The following is a 15,895-nucleotide window of genomic DNA, read 5'->3' as shown; positions in this document are numbered from 1 at the left end:
ATAATATATGTATGTATGTATTTATTTATAAGCACACGTTGAGCCAATACCCATATGTTGTGTCATATAACACTTACTTTGGGCGTCAATCACTATTTGATGAGTGCTTCTGAGGGTCAAATCAACTTCGTGATTAGTGTTTTCTTTATGTGTTATTCTACATTCTGAAAATTTTGAATTTATCATTCAATCATATGGTCATTGCTTCCGTTCATGGTGAAAAGTCGCCCAAATTCACTGATGCTGACTTCAAATGTTAGCAATAGAAAATGCTATTCTATTCGATCACACTCAATATTTTTTAAGGAGGACCCCTTGTCATTATTGAAGGGGATTCAGACACTCAACAAAGGACCGTTATTGATGTTTGGAACCACAATGATTTCCTGTGTAGGAACTATATATTGAATGACATCGATGACACACTGTATAATATCTACAGTTTAGTTATGAATGCCAAGGAATTTTCAGACTCTTTGTAGAAGAAATACGAGACAGAGAACGCTGAAATGAAGAAGTTTGTTGTCGGTAAGTTTCTGGATTTTAAGATTATTGACACCAAAACTGTGATAAGCCAATACCAGGATATTCAAATCATTCTTCACGACTTACTGGTGGAATGAATGATATTGAATGAACATTTCCAAGTGGCTCGCCTCTGTAGAAAGACTTTGATAACTACCTCAAGTATAAGTGCAATGAGTTAAAATTTGAGGACTTGATTATGAGACTTCGGATTGAAAAGGACAATAAAAATTTCGAAGTAAAAACATTCAAGACTGGAATGGAGACCGATGCCGATGCCAATGTAGCATAATCAAGCACCAGCCACAAGAGAAAGCCCTTATACAACAATAACAAACAAAAAAAAAAGCCAAGAAGTTTAAAGAAGCTTGCTACAACTGTGGCAAACCAAACCACATGGACAAACAACGTTGTCGTCCAAATATAGACAATAAAAAAGGGCAACAAAGACAAGCCAATGTAGACCGATAGACCTGCCGGAGCTCAATCTATCTGATGTTTTGTTTGAAGCAAACCTGGTGGATAATTCAAGTAAATGCTAGAAAGATACAGAAGCTACTCGCCACATTTGTGTGCTGAAAAAGAGATGTTTTTGTCCCACGTTCCCAATAGTGGAATGAAACTATTTCCCAACATCATAGGACTTGGAAATGTGGTGTTCCAAATGTCTTCTGGCAAAGAACTGGCGCTTAAAGATGTGTTGCATGTACCAGACATTCGTAAGAATGAAGTATTCGGCTCCATGTTGAGTAAGGCCAAATTTAGACCAGCGTATGAATCAAACAAGTTTGTATTAATCAAAAATGATGTATTTTTAGGCAAATGATACTGAGAGAATGTATTATTTAAGATGAATTTAATGAATGTTTTTTTCCAAGAGACGAATAATAAAGTTATGAATTCTGCTTACGTGATCGAATGTCTAAATACTAGGACATGTTAACTTCAGCACTTGCAAAGACTTGTGAATTTAAATCAAATACAAATTTTTAAAAGAAATCCACAAGACAAGTGCGAGATTCGTGTCGAAGCAAAGATGATCAAAGAACTGTTCCATTGTGTAACAAGAAGTACTTCACCACTTGAACTAATTGGCACAAATATTTTTTTATTTAAAACTTGTGCAAAATCGAGGTGGGAAAAATACTTCATAATATTCATTGATGATTGCACATGTTCTGCTGTGTCTATTTTTTGAAAGCAAAGATGAAGTGTTAAAAGCTTTCAAAACCTATAAAAATGAGGTCGAGAATTAACCAAGCTCAAAAGTCAAAATGATTCGAAGTGATTGATGTGGAGAGTATGTTGCTCCATTTGAATAATTTTGCTTGAATTCTGACATGATTAATCAAAGCACGGCCTCATAGTCACCTCAATTCAATGAAGTTATTGAACGCAAAAATCGTACTCTTGAGAAGATGATAAACTTGTTATTAATTAACTATGGCTTACCCCAAATCATGTGGGGGGAATCAATCCTATCTCCAAACCACATTCTTAATAAAACACTACACAAAAAAAAAGATGAAGTTTCTTATGAACTATGGAAATGTCGTAAACCATCTTACAAATATCTCAGAGTGTGGGGTATTTGACTAAAGTAAAAGTAACTAGCCAAAACAAATCAAAATTGGACTTAAAACAAATGACTCTATTTTCATTGGATATGAATATCATAGCAGTGAATATCGCTTTCTAGTGCGCAAGTTAGGAATTATTGAAATAAATAAATGAATGATAATAGAATCGAGAAATACTGTATTATTTAAAAATATATTATTTTTTTGGAAAGAAAGGAAATAAGTAATTCAAACAAAAGAACATATGAAACTACATTTGGTTCCCCTTAAGGCAATGAAGAACCAAGGCGTTGTAAAAACGTAAGAGTGGAAAAATCTTTTGGTACTAATTTTCTAACACACATTTTAGATAATGAATCAAAAACTTTTCAAGAAGTTGTGTTTAGTCAAGGAGCTCATCTATGGAAATAAGCTATCAACAATGAGATAAATTCCATTACGTAAAATAAAACTCGATAGTTGATTGATCTACTTCCGGTATGTAAACCTTTAAGATGCAAGTTGACTCAACGAAAATATAAAAGAATGTGGATGTCTATACTTCTATACTATATTATTAAGTGTAAGATCCTTAGAGTAACTACATTAGAGGACACCAAAATATTTAATTCCATAATTATTTTTCTTACCCTACTAAAAACCTCTTTAAGTCACTCCATATTTTACATAGAAAAAAATATAAACAAAACTTCTCTTTTAAATCGAACGACTCTTATAAATTAAAAATAGTTTCGTCTATTATTTAATCAAATTAAAATTAATATAACACATACAACGCATGTGCATCTTTTACTAATATAGATAAATACAAAGTACGATTGATTTTTAAATAATTAAAACAAAAAAGGATATGATTTATTTGATATATTTCTCCGGTTAATAGGATTATATCCATTATCGATATCCTTGTGCACGTGAACATATATTTTTCATTTTTTTAAAAACAGTGTAGGTGACAAATAATGAATTAAATTAAATTACTATTATATCCAAGTTATGACCTTGGACAAGGGGTCAAAGAAGAGGAAAATGGTGACGAAGCTTAAACCCTACGTCCCAAACCCCTCACACCCGTTGAGTACCACAATGTTCGATGTTCCTATCACCCGCCATACGAGCTCGTTTACTTCCCCGGAGTATCTTCTCCCATATCCCCTTTTCAACTATCTCCGCCGTTGCTGACTTGGCGGAGTGCCCGGAGAACGACGTCATATGGCGAATCGTCACTCAATTTCAATCTCACTCTCAATACAGTGGTAAATTCTTTATCAACTCCTTCAGGCACAACAATTTCTTCAAGAGCGAAGTTCTTAAGCTGAGCCCTTCTGAAATAGACACCATCGTGCAGAAATTCAGTTTCCATAACTCAGAAAATGCGATTGGGTTTTTCTTTTTCCTGCAAAATGAGCTCGGGGTTAAGCACTCAAGAAACTCGCGTTTTGTTGTCGCGCACCTTTTGGCGGAAAAGAAGCGGCTGCGTGGGCTTCGCTGCCATTTGCTGCGGGTGGTTCAAGATGAAGGTAATGCGCACCGGGTCATTTTCTTTGCTGAAAAGATGCTCTAGAGTTTTATGTATTGACGCACCTCGAGAGTTTTTGATACATGGGTAGTATTCCGTGTGATTGTTGATTATAAACTTCCGGTTGGCGTTTGATTTGAGTTAAAGTTCTCATGAGTTTAGATTATTGTTAATTAAAATTTTAAATTCAGTTCGAAATGTAATATTTCGGTAAGTATTTGAAAATCAAGATTTTAACTTTCGGACTCCGTGTTCTTTCACAATATGATTTCTGAATCCAGGAAACATTTTTCATCAAATCATCTTAAAGTTTTAATGTGATTTATCTGATGTTTGGGAAACATTATTATCATGGTTCATTGGAGACTTTTGTCTAGAAGAATTCCGGATTTTCTTATTTTCAATGTGATTATCTTTTGTGTATCAAAGGTTATGATATTTACTGGAAAAATTGAGTGTTTGATTTGATTTAAATTCGCTCTCGTTCTGTTAGCTCTGGCTTGGGGTTCCTGTATAGAGTCTGTGTCATGGGTTTGATTGATATGATGGACCGATGGTTTAAAATTTTAGATGTAACAACAAGCATGAAGCTTGGAATATTTTGGTTTTAGAAAGATATTCAAGTATTTTCCCTTCCGTATGCTTACAGTTAAGAGGTTGTTAGGGCGAGAATACAAGAAAATCTTTGATTGTAAATTTTAAATAAATCTGGATCAGAAAATTTAATTTGTATACAGTTTTGTAGCTGTACGCTTTGTTTCTTAAATGAATAAATAGCTAGGGTTTGAAATGGCTGGAGCCTGGAAACAAGTTTTCGAGTGCATATCATTTCAATGCTTGGATGGGGGTGGTAAGCAATTTCATCCTGTCACATCCACTTTTGTATGTTAGACATTTGTTTGGATTTATTCAATCAAGATGAAGGGTATGAGCAAATTGCATTATTGTTTTTGTTTTCAGTGATATTTTATATTATTAGATCAAAGAACAGTTGTATCTATGTATCATCTTCTCCTATATGTATCTATGTATCATCTTCTCCTATATGATATATTATTTTTTGCTGTTGGGTATCAAATTTGGTTCAACACGAATCGGAGAACATGCTCATTGCTAATGTTTTTCTGTTGTCTGATTCATTATGCTTTCTTCAGGTTCTGAATCTGCAACCCCACTTTGTGAGCTGCTTTTTAAAAGTTTCAGGTTTTGGGATTCGAACAATCTGGTCTGGGATATGCTGGCCCTTGCATATTCCAGATCTGATATGGTCCATGATTCCCTTGTCGTCGTCAGGAGGATGAAGGACCTAGATATTCAGCCATCAATTTTGACATACCATAGTTTATTGCACAACTTGAGGCACACAGATATCATCTGGGATGTTTATGATGAAATCAAGGCCACTGGAAGCGGTCCAACTGAGTATACAAATTCTATTTTCCTTGATGGGCTATGCAGGCAGTGCTTGATTCATGAAGCAATTGCATTTCTATGCAATCTTGAAGGGAAAGATGGGGAGCCTTGTCTTGCTGCGTATAATACTCTTATGTCAGGATTCTGTAGATTGGGGTTCGTGGATATTGCAAAATCATTTTTCTGCAAAATGTGCAAGAATGGATTACTTCCTGATGCATATAGTTATAATATTCTCATTCATGGACTCTGTGTTGCTGGTTCAGTGGAGGAAGCATTAGACTTTACAAATGACATGGAGAACCATGGATTGGAACCTGATCAAGTGACTTATAACATTATAGCCAAAGGGTTTCATCTACTTGGTATGATGGATGGGGATTGGAAGGTTACAAAGAGAATGCTGCGTTTAGGGTCAAAACCCGATTTTCTGACCGATACAATACTATTATGTTGGCATTGCCAGACAGGGAATGTTGAAGCCGGACTCAGACTTAGAGAGGCGATGATATCTAAGGGTTTTCAGTTAAATCGTATCTCATACCGTGTGCTACTTAGCTGTTTGTGTAAAAGTGGGCGAATAGCTGAAACTTTGGCATTGCTTTATGAGATGGCAAGTTTTGGTGTGAAACCAGATATTTTCATGTATTCTGCGATTATTCATGGACTTTGCAAACTGGGAGAAGTTAAGCAAGCTGTTCAACTTTTTAATAACTTGTGCACGGAGGAAATCACTTCAAATGGTTTTCTGCACCGGTCTATTTTGTTGGGTCTGTGCAAGAAGGGATTAATATTTGAAGCAAGATCTTATTTTGATACATTGACGAATAGAGAATTGATGCAGGATATTGTCTTGTACAATATCATGGTTGATACATATGCAAATCTTGGCAATGTAGGAGAAGCTGTGCTATTGTACCAAAAATTGTTGGAGAGAGGGATTGAACCATCCATAGTCACATTCAATTCCCTAATAAATGGATTCTGCAAGACTGGAAAATTAGTTGATGCCAGACAATTCTTAAATAGCATAAAGTTGCATGATTTGGTGCCAAATGTTATTACGTATACTACCATCATGAATGCTTTTTGTGACGTGGGTAATATAGAAGCTGCATTCAAACTACTTGAGGAAATGGCTGCAAATGCTGTGGAGCCAAATCAAGTAACTTACACCGTAGTTATGAAAGGGCTGTGCAGGCAAGGGAAGGTGGAAGATGCTGTCAAGGTTTTCAAGGGTATGTTTGCCAAGGGCCTTTCTCCAGATCAAGCTTCTTATAATGCTTTAATTCAATATTTATTTAAAGCTCGAGAGTTTGAAAAAGCTTTCCATTTACATGATGATATGATTAAGAATGGCGTTCAGCCAAATCATATCACATATAACATTATTATTAATGGTTTGTGTGTCTATGGAAATTTATGTGATGCTGAAAGAGTCTTTTCTTCTCTCCAAGACCAAAATTTCAGATTATCAAAAGTTGCTTACACCACTCTTATAAAAGCAAATTGCGCCAAAGGAGATGCTCGAAAGGCTATGCTACTATTCCACCAAATGGTTGAAAATGGGTTTGAAATTTCGGTCCGAGATTATAGTGCTGTGATCAATAGATTGTGCAAAAGATATTTAGTAAAGAACGCTATGGAATTTGTTCGAATGATGTTAGCTGGTGGTCTTGGTCTTGATCAACAAATTTGTGCTGTCATGATCCATTCTTTTGACAAAATTGGTGATTTTGCATCTGTGTTTCAGTTTTATGCGGTGACAATCAAATGTGGCTTCTATCTGAGTTGAATCATTTGAAATATCTTCCTACTGTGGTTATCATCATCATCATCATCAATCACCCTTCCTGATAAAAATGTGGATAATAAGGTATGGATCATTTAGGTTTGTATCAGTTGTGCTCAACCACGGAAGAAATATAATATAGAATGACAACATTTTCTCTGCATTCAAATTTGTTTCTGAACACAAGTGAATTTTTAGGCCACTTGCTTTCCACATTTCTGATATTTGATCTAGTGATTCATAAGCATGTTTTGTTGTAGTTAACTTATCATATATGACTTAAAATAAGTCGTTTTGTATTCTGCAGTCTGCACAATGAATTTAGAACAATAAGGCCGGGTTACTTCTTTTCATGTAGAAAACAGAACATTGATGAAATGCATGCCAATTTAATTTAGGTTAATCTCAAGTTTACAAAACAGATGAGGAGAATTCCCAAATTAAGTTGGTGGAGTGTTTTGAAGAAGTTTAAAAATTTGCGGATTCATTTATTGGCACTTTGCTACTCTGGTCCTGGACTTGCCTGCACTACCGTTTGATACAAAAAGTATGAATCGGGCCCATGGATTTGTGTCGAGTATGAATGATTCATTCTACCTTTATGCAATTCAATCTGGGATTCTTTTTTAATTTTTTTAATTATTTTCTTGTATCAGTTAACCAATTATTTCTCAAATATTTTCTTTTATTTTGAGCTGCTATTTCTTTTTCTTTTAAATCTCGAAGTTATTGACTTTTTATGCCTTCAAATTTCGTTGGTTGAGCAAAGCAAAGTCTTGGGTGCAAATGGAGCGTTCACAATAACTAACGTTAAACAATTAATGTAAATTAATGCCATCATTGATGTGACTTAAAAGCTTGAATTTACTCTTAATTGTCTGGGTAGTAAAGATATTTCGGTCAATATCCATCCATACCTGTTGATTTCAGTGGTACAAGTAAAAAAACGTATGTCTTCTGTTCTTTTGATTTCAATATCAGTACAATAACTGATTCTCTTTCCTTTTTTGTTTGTCTTCTAGACAGATGGATAGGAGACTTGTACATTTGATTGTTCTCTGCACATTTCCATGTCTGTTTGTTTCCACGAGAGCAGCTCAAAAACCATTGACGCCGGCCCTCTTTATATTTGGAGATTCAATTGTTGATGGTGGTAATAACAACAATTTAAAGACCAGGGCTGTTGCTAATTATCCACCTAATGGAATAGATTTTCCGGGACAAGCAGCCACTGGAAGGTTCACAAATGGATATACAATTGCGGATTTATTTGGTGAGTCGCCAAAGTTTTGAAATAACAGAAAGTTTTCTTATTCATCATTTGCTAATTACCATTCTAGTAAAAAAGAACCTAATGTTGAAATCTAGCTTCAAGAAAATGTGAGGAAATTACCTGCCGATCACCAAAATATACCAGAAACAATCGGTGACAGGGGCTTACATTTGGAGAGAATGTCCTCTCATGACCTCCTTTATTGATAACACACAAAACCTGTGCATCCTTTTCAAATCGCCCCTTTTTAAAAATGTCCTAGATAGATTTTTTGTTAATATTGTTACTTTACTTTTCAAATTTCTGACCCATGTGATGTGACAATGTCCCACCCATCTCTTTGCTTCGAGATTACTTGTTTAAAATAATGCATGTATAAATTGATTGTTTCCGTTGACAGATAAGATGCTTAATTTGCCCTTGGCACTTCCATACGTCAGCACTAAACATATTGACAGACTCGAATCCACTAGTGGCTACAATTATGCATCTAGTTCCGCTGGAATTCTCCCTGAAACAGGCAGCTATCTTGTAAGAGATAGCATGCACACTTAATTCGATTATTATATAGTATATGTTCTTGCCCAAAATATATTTGTTAAATTTCATTTTTAAAATTAATTAATAATGCAGGGTAAGAATTTAGACATGAGTTCACAAGTGAAACTATTCCAGGAAAGCACCGACAAATACATCCGAGCCCAGTTCAGAAATACTGCAGCACTGCATGACTACCTGGCAAAATCTGTATTTCTCATTCATATTGGCACCAATGATTACCTTGGTAATTATTTGCAGCCTGATCGCTACAACACCAGTCTATTATACAAACCTGATGAATATGCAGATTTTCTTGCAAAAAAACTTGGAAAAAATCTGAAGGTAATGTCAATCATCCAACTTCATTGAAATTCAAAAGTATATTTTTATGTACTGTACTTCGTTTGTATCTTGAGCTCCTGAGTCTCCCTTTTAGGCCTAGATGAATTTGGAAAATTTAGTAAGCGGTAATTTTGTTGTTTGGTGGCACCGTGAAAAAACAGGTGCATGCTCCATTGTTTGATGATAAATTGTAAATAAAAAATCTTGTAGGATCTGTACAATCTTGGTGCCAGAAAATTTGTGGTGTTCCAAATATCCCGGATCGGTTGCTACCCCGAGCTTGTAGAAAAGTTCAAGTCCAAAGCCAAATGTGCAGAGAACGTAAACAATATGGTTACACTTTTCAACAAGAAGATGGAATATCAGCTGGGTCATTTGACTTTTATTCTCAGGAGATCATATTTCATGACTGCGAATGTATATAACTTAACTCGGGACATCCTCGATGATCCATATCGTTATGGTAATGATATTTCATTACTTTTTTTGTTGTATACTCTTGTAATTTGATGGAATTTTTGAAATTTTTATGATGTTTAACTATCTGATGAATACAGGGTTAACTGAAACAAGAAGGGGCTGCTGTCAGGACGAGAGATTCAACTGTTTGAGACGCACAATTCCTTGCAAGAATAGGGATTCACATTATTTCTGGGATAGGTTTCACCCAAGTCAGGCAGTAAACAAGATTATCACAAATGAATGTTTTAATAATTTTAAAGTTTGCTATCCTATGAATGTATATCAACTCCTCAAGATATGATCATAAAACGTTCAAGAACCGTCAGCATATTGAAACGGACTTTATATTTGAGCAACATATGTTATATTTTTCTCGTTCAAGAATATGAAGGGAATCAATAAGCAAATAGATTATATATTGAAATTAATGATATTGGATTTATTTATTTCTCGATATTGAAGAATTGATCGTGTACTGGATTTATTTATTTCTCAATATTGAAGAATTCAACGTGTACTTACTCCAAGTTTATTTGTTTATGCTATGAAAAATTTGAAGAACTTTCGGTTTTATGGCTTTCTGGGACATTAGAACTTTGAAATGCTATGTTTGCTGAATTTCATCCACATCGCTGTTATAACAATGTTCGCCTTCTATTGATCATCATACAGGTCAAAATATTATATTTAAGCTTTCAAATTATTAGATATACGTGATGCATAAGCATACAAGAGATTAAAATATATTAATAGTGAGTATGATATTATTATTCAAAAATAATTAAAATTTGTGAGTATGGTATGATAAAATATTCTCAATATATATATATACGTGTGTGTGTGTATAAGAAATGTATTGTGTCTGGAAATATGTATAAATAATTATATTATATATATAAAAAGAGGAATGCAATGTGTCCGGAAATATTTACAAGAGAATTTTAAAAATTAATTCTTAAAATCTAATTTCAAATTACAATTCAATTTTTTTATGAGATTATAATTCAATTCAACTTGAAAGTTACTTTCACGACTTTTGCGACCGTTTAAAAAAAAAATCATTTGTGTACTAAATATTTATCGGATATGATGATGTTGAAATGGCAGGATTTATGCCTTACATTTCTCAATACACAAGCGTCCAAACTCCAAACCTGCTCTCATATATCTTGGCTTTGGTTTTCCAATTCCTGAACCTTCCTGCCTTCCCCTTAAACCCTAGCTCGCATGGGTTTTTATATCACGGTCCCAACCTATTGATTCATTCATTTGGAAAGCGCAGCAAAAGGGCTTCATTTACATACAGATACCAGTTTTCTTTCTGGGCTTCAGTTATTCATTGTTATTATATAGTATATAAACTGAAACTATGGCGCCGGTGTTGAGCAGGAGTGTGACATCTCCTCCGGTGGCTGTACTTCCGTCTTTTTCTTTGAAGGGTAGTCGTAAAAGCAATTGTGGATTGAGAAGTGCTTTTTCCCCCCAGAGTGGATTAAGGCCCAGCTTTTCAAGACGTGGGTTAGAATGGAAACCGGTGAGAACACATAGTGGAGTGTTGGTGAGATGTGAGGCTGCTGTGGCTGAAAAGGAGGCACCGGAGAGCACTGGAGAGACCCATGAATACCAGGCTGAGGTCGGTTTGTGCTTTTCGTTTGTTTTCTTTGAGTTTCATGACGTCCTCTGGGGATATGGGTATTTTAAGATTTACTTTTTTAATTCAAAATATTTCCGGAGTAGGAACAATAATTAATGGAAATTTTTGAATACTTTAGTGGTTGAGAGGTAAAGAACGAATCTTTTTATTGATTTGTAATGAAATATATAATTATTTATATATATTTAACTGGATAATTAGGTGTGGTTTTTCAGTAGGCTTAAACTTGTATTTTATTGAGATTTACCATTTTTCTTGCTGTTGGAATTATCCCTAGGTGAGTAGACTGCTGGATTTGATTGTTCACAGTCTGTACAGCCACAAGGAAGTGTTTCTTCGAGAGCTTGTAAGGTGAGAATATGTCGATGCCAATGTCTGTTTGCTCGTGTTTTTTTGCACACCATTATTCTTGTCCTACATCGAGGAGGTTTTTTTATTTGTATAAGAGAGGTTTTGTACCAGGGCTATGTTTGACCAACTTCAATTGTGTCCACAGTAATGCAAGTGATGCACTTGATAAGTTGAGGTTTCTAAGCGTGACAGAGCCTTCTTTACTTGGTGATGCTGGCGAGCTTGAGATTCGTATCAAAACTGATCCAGATAATGGAACTATTACCATAACGTATGTGCTGTTTGTTGCTACATGGTTAGTCATTTAAATGGAATAAGTTTCTTAGTGGAGTTGTCTCCTTCTTGTAGGGATACCGGTATTGGGATGACCAAAGAGGAGCTCATAGAGTGTCTTGGAACTATTGCTCAGAGTGGCACGTCTAGATTCTTGAAGGCTTTAAAGGTAATTAATCTCATTATATCATCTCTATTTATCTTGTACTTTACCTACACAAACTACTTAGTATCATAGTCATTTGCTTGAAATTTAATATTTGAATTTATCCCGCATAGGAAAATAAGGAAGTCGGTGCAGATACTAGCTTGATTGGCCAGTTTGGAGTTGGATTCTATTCTGCATTTTTGGTTGCTGAAAAGGTGTTCTGTCTATATCATCTAATAATAATCAACACTTATATACTGTATGTTGCTCTTCATTCATATGTTCATGACATTCTGTGTCTTTAATTGGCCTTTTTCTTTCCTCTTTTCCAGGTCGTTGTGACAACAAAAAGCCCCAGATCTGATAAGCAATATATTTGGGAAGCTGTGGCTGATAGCAGCTCCTATGTAATTAGAGAGGAAACTGATCCCACGAAATCCCTGTCCCGAGGGACCCAAATCACCCTTTACTTGAGGGTATGATCGTTGTATTTTATGCCAAACTTTTCTTCAAGCATATTATCACTCTAAAGTCCATTTTATAATAAACCAACATAGCTATTCTTTCCTCTCAGGAAGATGATAAGTATGAATATTCAGAGGCAACCAAGATCCAGAATTTGGTGAAGAATTACTCGCAATTTGTTTCATTCCCCATCTATACATGGCAAGAAAAGTCAAGGACTGTTGAGGTAGGATTTTGGCGTCTGGTATTCACTATTTGTTGCTTTGGCATGGTTGTGGATTTTATGCTCAAGAATTGTACATTGATCAAGGGTTTTATATTTTGCAGGTGGACGAAGAGGAAGAGCCAAAAGAAGGAGAAGAAAAAACAGAGGTAATGACCTTTTAGTATCAACTTTTGACATGTAACTTCTCTATTTTGTGTAAACCAATTTTTCACATTTTTCCTTCTCTTTTACTTCACTCAGAGAGAAAAAAAGACGACCAAAAAGACTGTAACTGAAAAATATTGGGACTGGGAATTAGCAAATGAAACAAAACCTATATGGGTGAGTCTGAGCTGTTATTTCTAATGATGCATGATATGGCTCACACTTAGCATCTATAAAACTATGCTTTATGTAACTCATTCTGTTTACAACGTAGATGCGCAACCCAAAAGAAGTTGAAAAGGATCAGTATCAAGAATTTTACAAGAAGACATTTAATGAATTTTTGGATCCGCTTGTTCATACCCATTTCACTACAGAGGTACCTTATATTTTATCGAATGGGATGGTAAAGTTCTTTTGCGTTTTGCTTTTCTTTAGACTCCACAATCTCTGCAGGGTGAGGTGGAATTTAGGAGTGTGCTCTATATTCCTGGAATGTCACCTCTTAATAACGAAGATGTTATCAATCCCAAGACCAAAAATATCCGTCTGTATGTTAAACGTGTATTCATTTCAGATGATTTTGATGGTGAACTGGTAAGAGATTTCGGCCTTGAAATAATTACATATTTTCATGCTACTAGTGTGTTCTTACTCCATTTTTTTATGGTTGATCTGACAAATTGCAGTTTCCAAGATACCTGAGTTTCGTGAAGGGTGTGGTGGACTCTGATGACCTTCCTCTTAATGTTTCAAGAGAGATCCTTCAGGAGAGCAGAATCGTAAGTGATTAATTTCTTTTACTCATCCTCTCCATATCAAGTTTGCAAAATGTTTTCTAATGTTGATTCTTGTTATTCAACTATTTAGGTAAGAATAATGAGAAAGAGGCTGGTGAGGAAAACATTTGACATGATTCAGGATCTTTCTGAAAGTGATAACAAAGAGGTTGGTTTCTGACTTTCTGGTTATAAGTACTTTTCCTCATCATGTTAATAACATTTTTGACATTGCGGTTGGTTCGCTGATCTTAGGATTATAAGAAATTCTGGGAGAATTTTGGTAAGTTTATGAAGTTGGGATGCATTGAAGACTCGGGTAATCACAAACGTTTGACACCATTATTGAGATTTTTCTCTTCCAAGAGTGAGGAAGAGCTCATAAGCTTGGATGATTATGTGGAGAACATGAGTGAAAACCAGAAAGCCATCTATTACTTGGCAACAGACAGTTTAAAAAGTGCCAAGACTGCACCTTTTGTTGAAAAATTGGTCCAGAAAGACATTGAGGTATGCACTTCAACTTGGGCAACAATTATCGTAATCTAGTTCTTGATAATGGTAGTGAGTCTTTATATTTTGATGATGTGTATATTCATTTACTTTTTCCTAATGATTATTTTCATGTTTAATGGTATGTCATGCGGCACTTGATTGGCAGGTGCTTTATCTAATTGAGCCGATTGACGAGGTTGCGATCCAGAATCTACAGACATTCAAGGAAAAGAAATTTGTTGACATTAGCAAGGAAGATCTAGAGCTCGGTTAGAATGAGTCTTTAAAGCATAAAAGCAAATTTAAGAATACTAAAATAAAAGATAGTTGTGTGGTCTTGGAAATTGTCTTTCTTGTTTATTTGGTGGTACATGCTGGAAGGACCATGTTTGTGCTTTTGAGCTGTATAGTTTTAATTAATGACAGGTGATGAAAATGAGGTGGAACAAAGAGAAACCAAGCAGGAGTATTATCTTCTGTGTGACTGGATAAAACAACAGCTAGGCGATACAGTGGCTAAAGTGCAAGTCTCAAAGCGCTTAAGCTCATCACCATGTGTGCTTGTCTCCGGCAAGTTTGGGTGGTCAGCAAATATGGAAAGGCGTGTGATATAGCAACAAAAACAATCGTTCTATCAAAAAATTGAACCTTTTTTCTTGTTTCTGTAATATTAATTTGTCATTCTTTGTTTTAATGTTCTTGAAATAGATTGATGCGAGCTCAGACACTTGGAGACACCTCGAGCCTGGAATTCATGAGGGGAAGAAGAATATTGGAAATCAATCCTGATCACCCTATCATCAAAGATCTCAATGTATGATTTCTGGCTTTTATTCACCATCGTTTAATCCTTTTGGCATTCATGTGTTAATCCCTTTCAGTTGAAGTAAAAATAAGAAGTGCATAGAAGTTGACTATATTGATGTTAATCTTTCTACATCTAGCTCTAGATTCTATTATACCCAATTTATTATTTCCTTTATCTTCAGGCTGCGTGCAAGAATGCACCTGACAGCACCGATGCAAAAAGGGCCATAGAGCTCCTATATGATACGGCACTTATTTCCAGTGGATTCACAGTAAGTACTAAAGATCTTTTGGTACTCTTTATCTGCTGGTGGCGATTCTGAGACATGGGTTTTTAAAAAAATACTATTGTCGAATATGGCAGCCTGATAGTCCGGCTGAGCTTGGAAACAAGATTTACGAGATGATGGCCATGGCACTCGGAGGAAGATGGGGTCGACGGGAGGATGGTAATGTTGAGGGAGTTGAAGATGACATCTTAGGGGCTGATGTGGGTTCGTCTGGTGCTGTTGAGAGAGAAGTGGTCGAGCCGTCTGAAGTTAGGACTGAGAATGACCCTTGGAATGATTGATTAAATTAGCTTTTAATTCATGCCCGTCATACATTTTTCTCTCTTACGAGTGCTATAGATGAATAGAGTTTTGAGGTCGAAATCGGGACGGTAGCATAACATGTCAAGAGAAAAGGAAATTTGTAATGGACCAATGGTGATACATCTTTTTAATGAAAAGTATGACTATAGTTGATGTATTATTCCCAACTTATGACCTAAATTAGCGATTTTGCAATATTAAAGGAGTCTTGAGGTTTTTGAATTCAGTTTTGTTTGCTAACAATTTAAATTTTGAATGTATTGTATATGAAAAATGATGTTAGTTTAAGAAAATAAAACATTTATGTCTACCTGGTTTCGCAATTCCTCCAGATAGTAAATTAGTTATTTGTTTTGGCAATTTCTTTTTCTTTTTGGCTGTTTTACTTTTATCCTTTCCCATAAGCGGAAAATTCAATAATTTATTAATTTATATGAAAACCGACAACACTATGTATTTGGGAGAAAGAATAACATGTAATGATTTATTGCCTGGGGTCGTAGTAGGGACGTAT

General features: G+C 35.3%; 3 protein-coding genes across 7 annotated transcripts; all 3 read left to right on the top strand.

Annotated features, from left to right (window-relative positions):
- Window positions 1-3,111: 3,111 nt before the first annotated feature.
- LOC140966087 (uncharacterized) lies at window positions 3,112-8,039 on the top strand. Of its 4 annotated transcripts, none has more exons than XM_073426415.1 (4): window positions 3,112-3,625; window positions 4,779-6,275; window positions 6,495-6,913; window positions 7,852-8,039. In XM_073426415.1, exons 1-3 carry the CDS (start codon window positions 3,199-3,201, stop codon window positions 6,830-6,832), a joined length of 2,262 nt encoding a protein of 753 aa, XP_073282516.1. In that variant the 5' UTR covers window positions 3,112-3,198; the 3' UTR covers window positions 6,833-6,913; window positions 7,852-8,039. The 4 variants fall into 4 exon arrangements, with proteins under 4 accessions (XP_073282516.1, XP_073282514.1, XP_073282515.1 ...); XM_073426416.1 differs by having other exon boundaries at window positions 3,234-3,361; window positions 3,454-3,612; window positions 4,822-6,913; XM_073426413.1 differs by having other exon boundaries at window positions 4,779-6,913.
- LOC140966088 (GDSL esterase/lipase 7-like) lies at window positions 7,269-9,869 on the top strand. Its single transcript, XM_073426417.1, has 6 exons — window positions 7,269-7,376; window positions 7,856-8,102; window positions 8,503-8,633; window positions 8,736-8,984; window positions 9,195-9,447; window positions 9,542-9,869. The coding sequence occupies exons 2-6, from the start codon at window positions 7,856-7,858 to the stop codon at window positions 9,745-9,747; spliced, it is 1,086 nt and encodes a 361-aa protein (XP_073282518.1). The 5' UTR covers window positions 7,269-7,376; the 3' UTR covers window positions 9,748-9,869.
- A 705-nt stretch (window positions 9,870-10,574) lies between these two features.
- On the top strand, window positions 10,575-15,605 carry LOC140966077 (heat shock protein 90-5, chloroplastic). Of its 2 annotated transcripts, XM_073426403.1 has the most exons (19): window positions 10,575-11,079; window positions 11,378-11,451; window positions 11,597-11,722; window positions 11,800-11,893; window positions 12,004-12,087; window positions 12,205-12,348; window positions 12,447-12,563; window positions 12,665-12,709; window positions 12,804-12,884; window positions 12,982-13,086; window positions 13,164-13,304; window positions 13,397-13,489; window positions 13,578-13,655; window positions 13,742-13,996; window positions 14,148-14,250; window positions 14,408-14,582; window positions 14,690-14,795; window positions 14,971-15,060; window positions 15,153-15,605. In XM_073426403.1, exons 1-19 carry the CDS (start codon window positions 10,816-10,818, stop codon window positions 15,357-15,359), a joined length of 2,382 nt encoding a protein of 793 aa, XP_073282504.1. In that variant the 5' UTR covers window positions 10,575-10,815; the 3' UTR covers window positions 15,360-15,605. The 2 variants fall into 2 exon arrangements, with proteins under 2 accessions (XP_073282504.1, XP_073282505.1); XM_073426404.1 differs by lacking the exon at window positions 10,575-11,079 and having other exon boundaries at window positions 11,445-11,485; window positions 11,549-11,722.
- Window positions 15,606-15,895: the final 290 nt, after the last annotated feature.

The sequence above is a fragment of the Primulina huaijiensis genome, unplaced genomic scaffold (genome assembly GCF_012295235.1).
Source record: "Primulina huaijiensis isolate GDHJ02 unplaced genomic scaffold, ASM1229523v2 scaffold20025, whole genome shotgun sequence".
NCBI classification, from domain to species: domain Eukaryota; kingdom Viridiplantae; phylum Streptophyta; class Magnoliopsida; order Lamiales; family Gesneriaceae; genus Primulina; species Primulina huaijiensis.
The sequence above is the reverse complement of the archived record's forward strand: the minus strand, read 5'-3'. Positions and strand labels throughout refer to the sequence as shown.

Excerpts from the sequence above, each read along its gene's own strand:
- LOC140966088 (XM_073426417.1), top strand. The coding sequence starts at position 7,856 with ATGGATAGGAGACTTGTACATTTGATTGTTCTCTGCACATTTCCATGT. Across the intron at positions 8,103-8,502 it reads TACAATTGCGGATTTATTTG|ATAAGATGCTTAATTTGCCC; the intron begins GTGAGTCGCCAA and ends TTCCGTTGACAG. Across the intron at positions 8,634-8,735 it reads CTGAAACAGGCAGCTATCTT|GGTAAGAATTTAGACATGAG; the intron begins GTAAGAGATAGC and ends TTAATAATGCAG.
- LOC140966087 (XM_073426413.1), top strand. The coding sequence starts at position 3,199 with ATGTTCCTATCACCCGCCATACGAGCTCGTTTACTTCCCCGGAGTATC. Across the intron at positions 3,626-4,778 it reads GCGGGTGGTTCAAGATGAAG|GTTCTGAATCTGCAACCCCA; the intron begins GTAATGCGCACC and ends TGCTTTCTTCAG.
- LOC140966077 (XM_073426403.1), top strand. The coding sequence starts at position 10,816 with ATGGCGCCGGTGTTGAGCAGGAGTGTGACATCTCCTCCGGTGGCTGTA. Across the intron at positions 12,710-12,803 it reads AAGGAGAAGAAAAAACAGAG|AGAGAAAAAAAGACGACCAA; the intron begins GTAATGACCTTT and ends TACTTCACTCAG. Across the intron at positions 14,251-14,407 it reads CAAGGAAGATCTAGAGCTCG|GTGATGAAAATGAGGTGGAA; the intron begins GTTAGAATGAGT and ends AATTAATGACAG.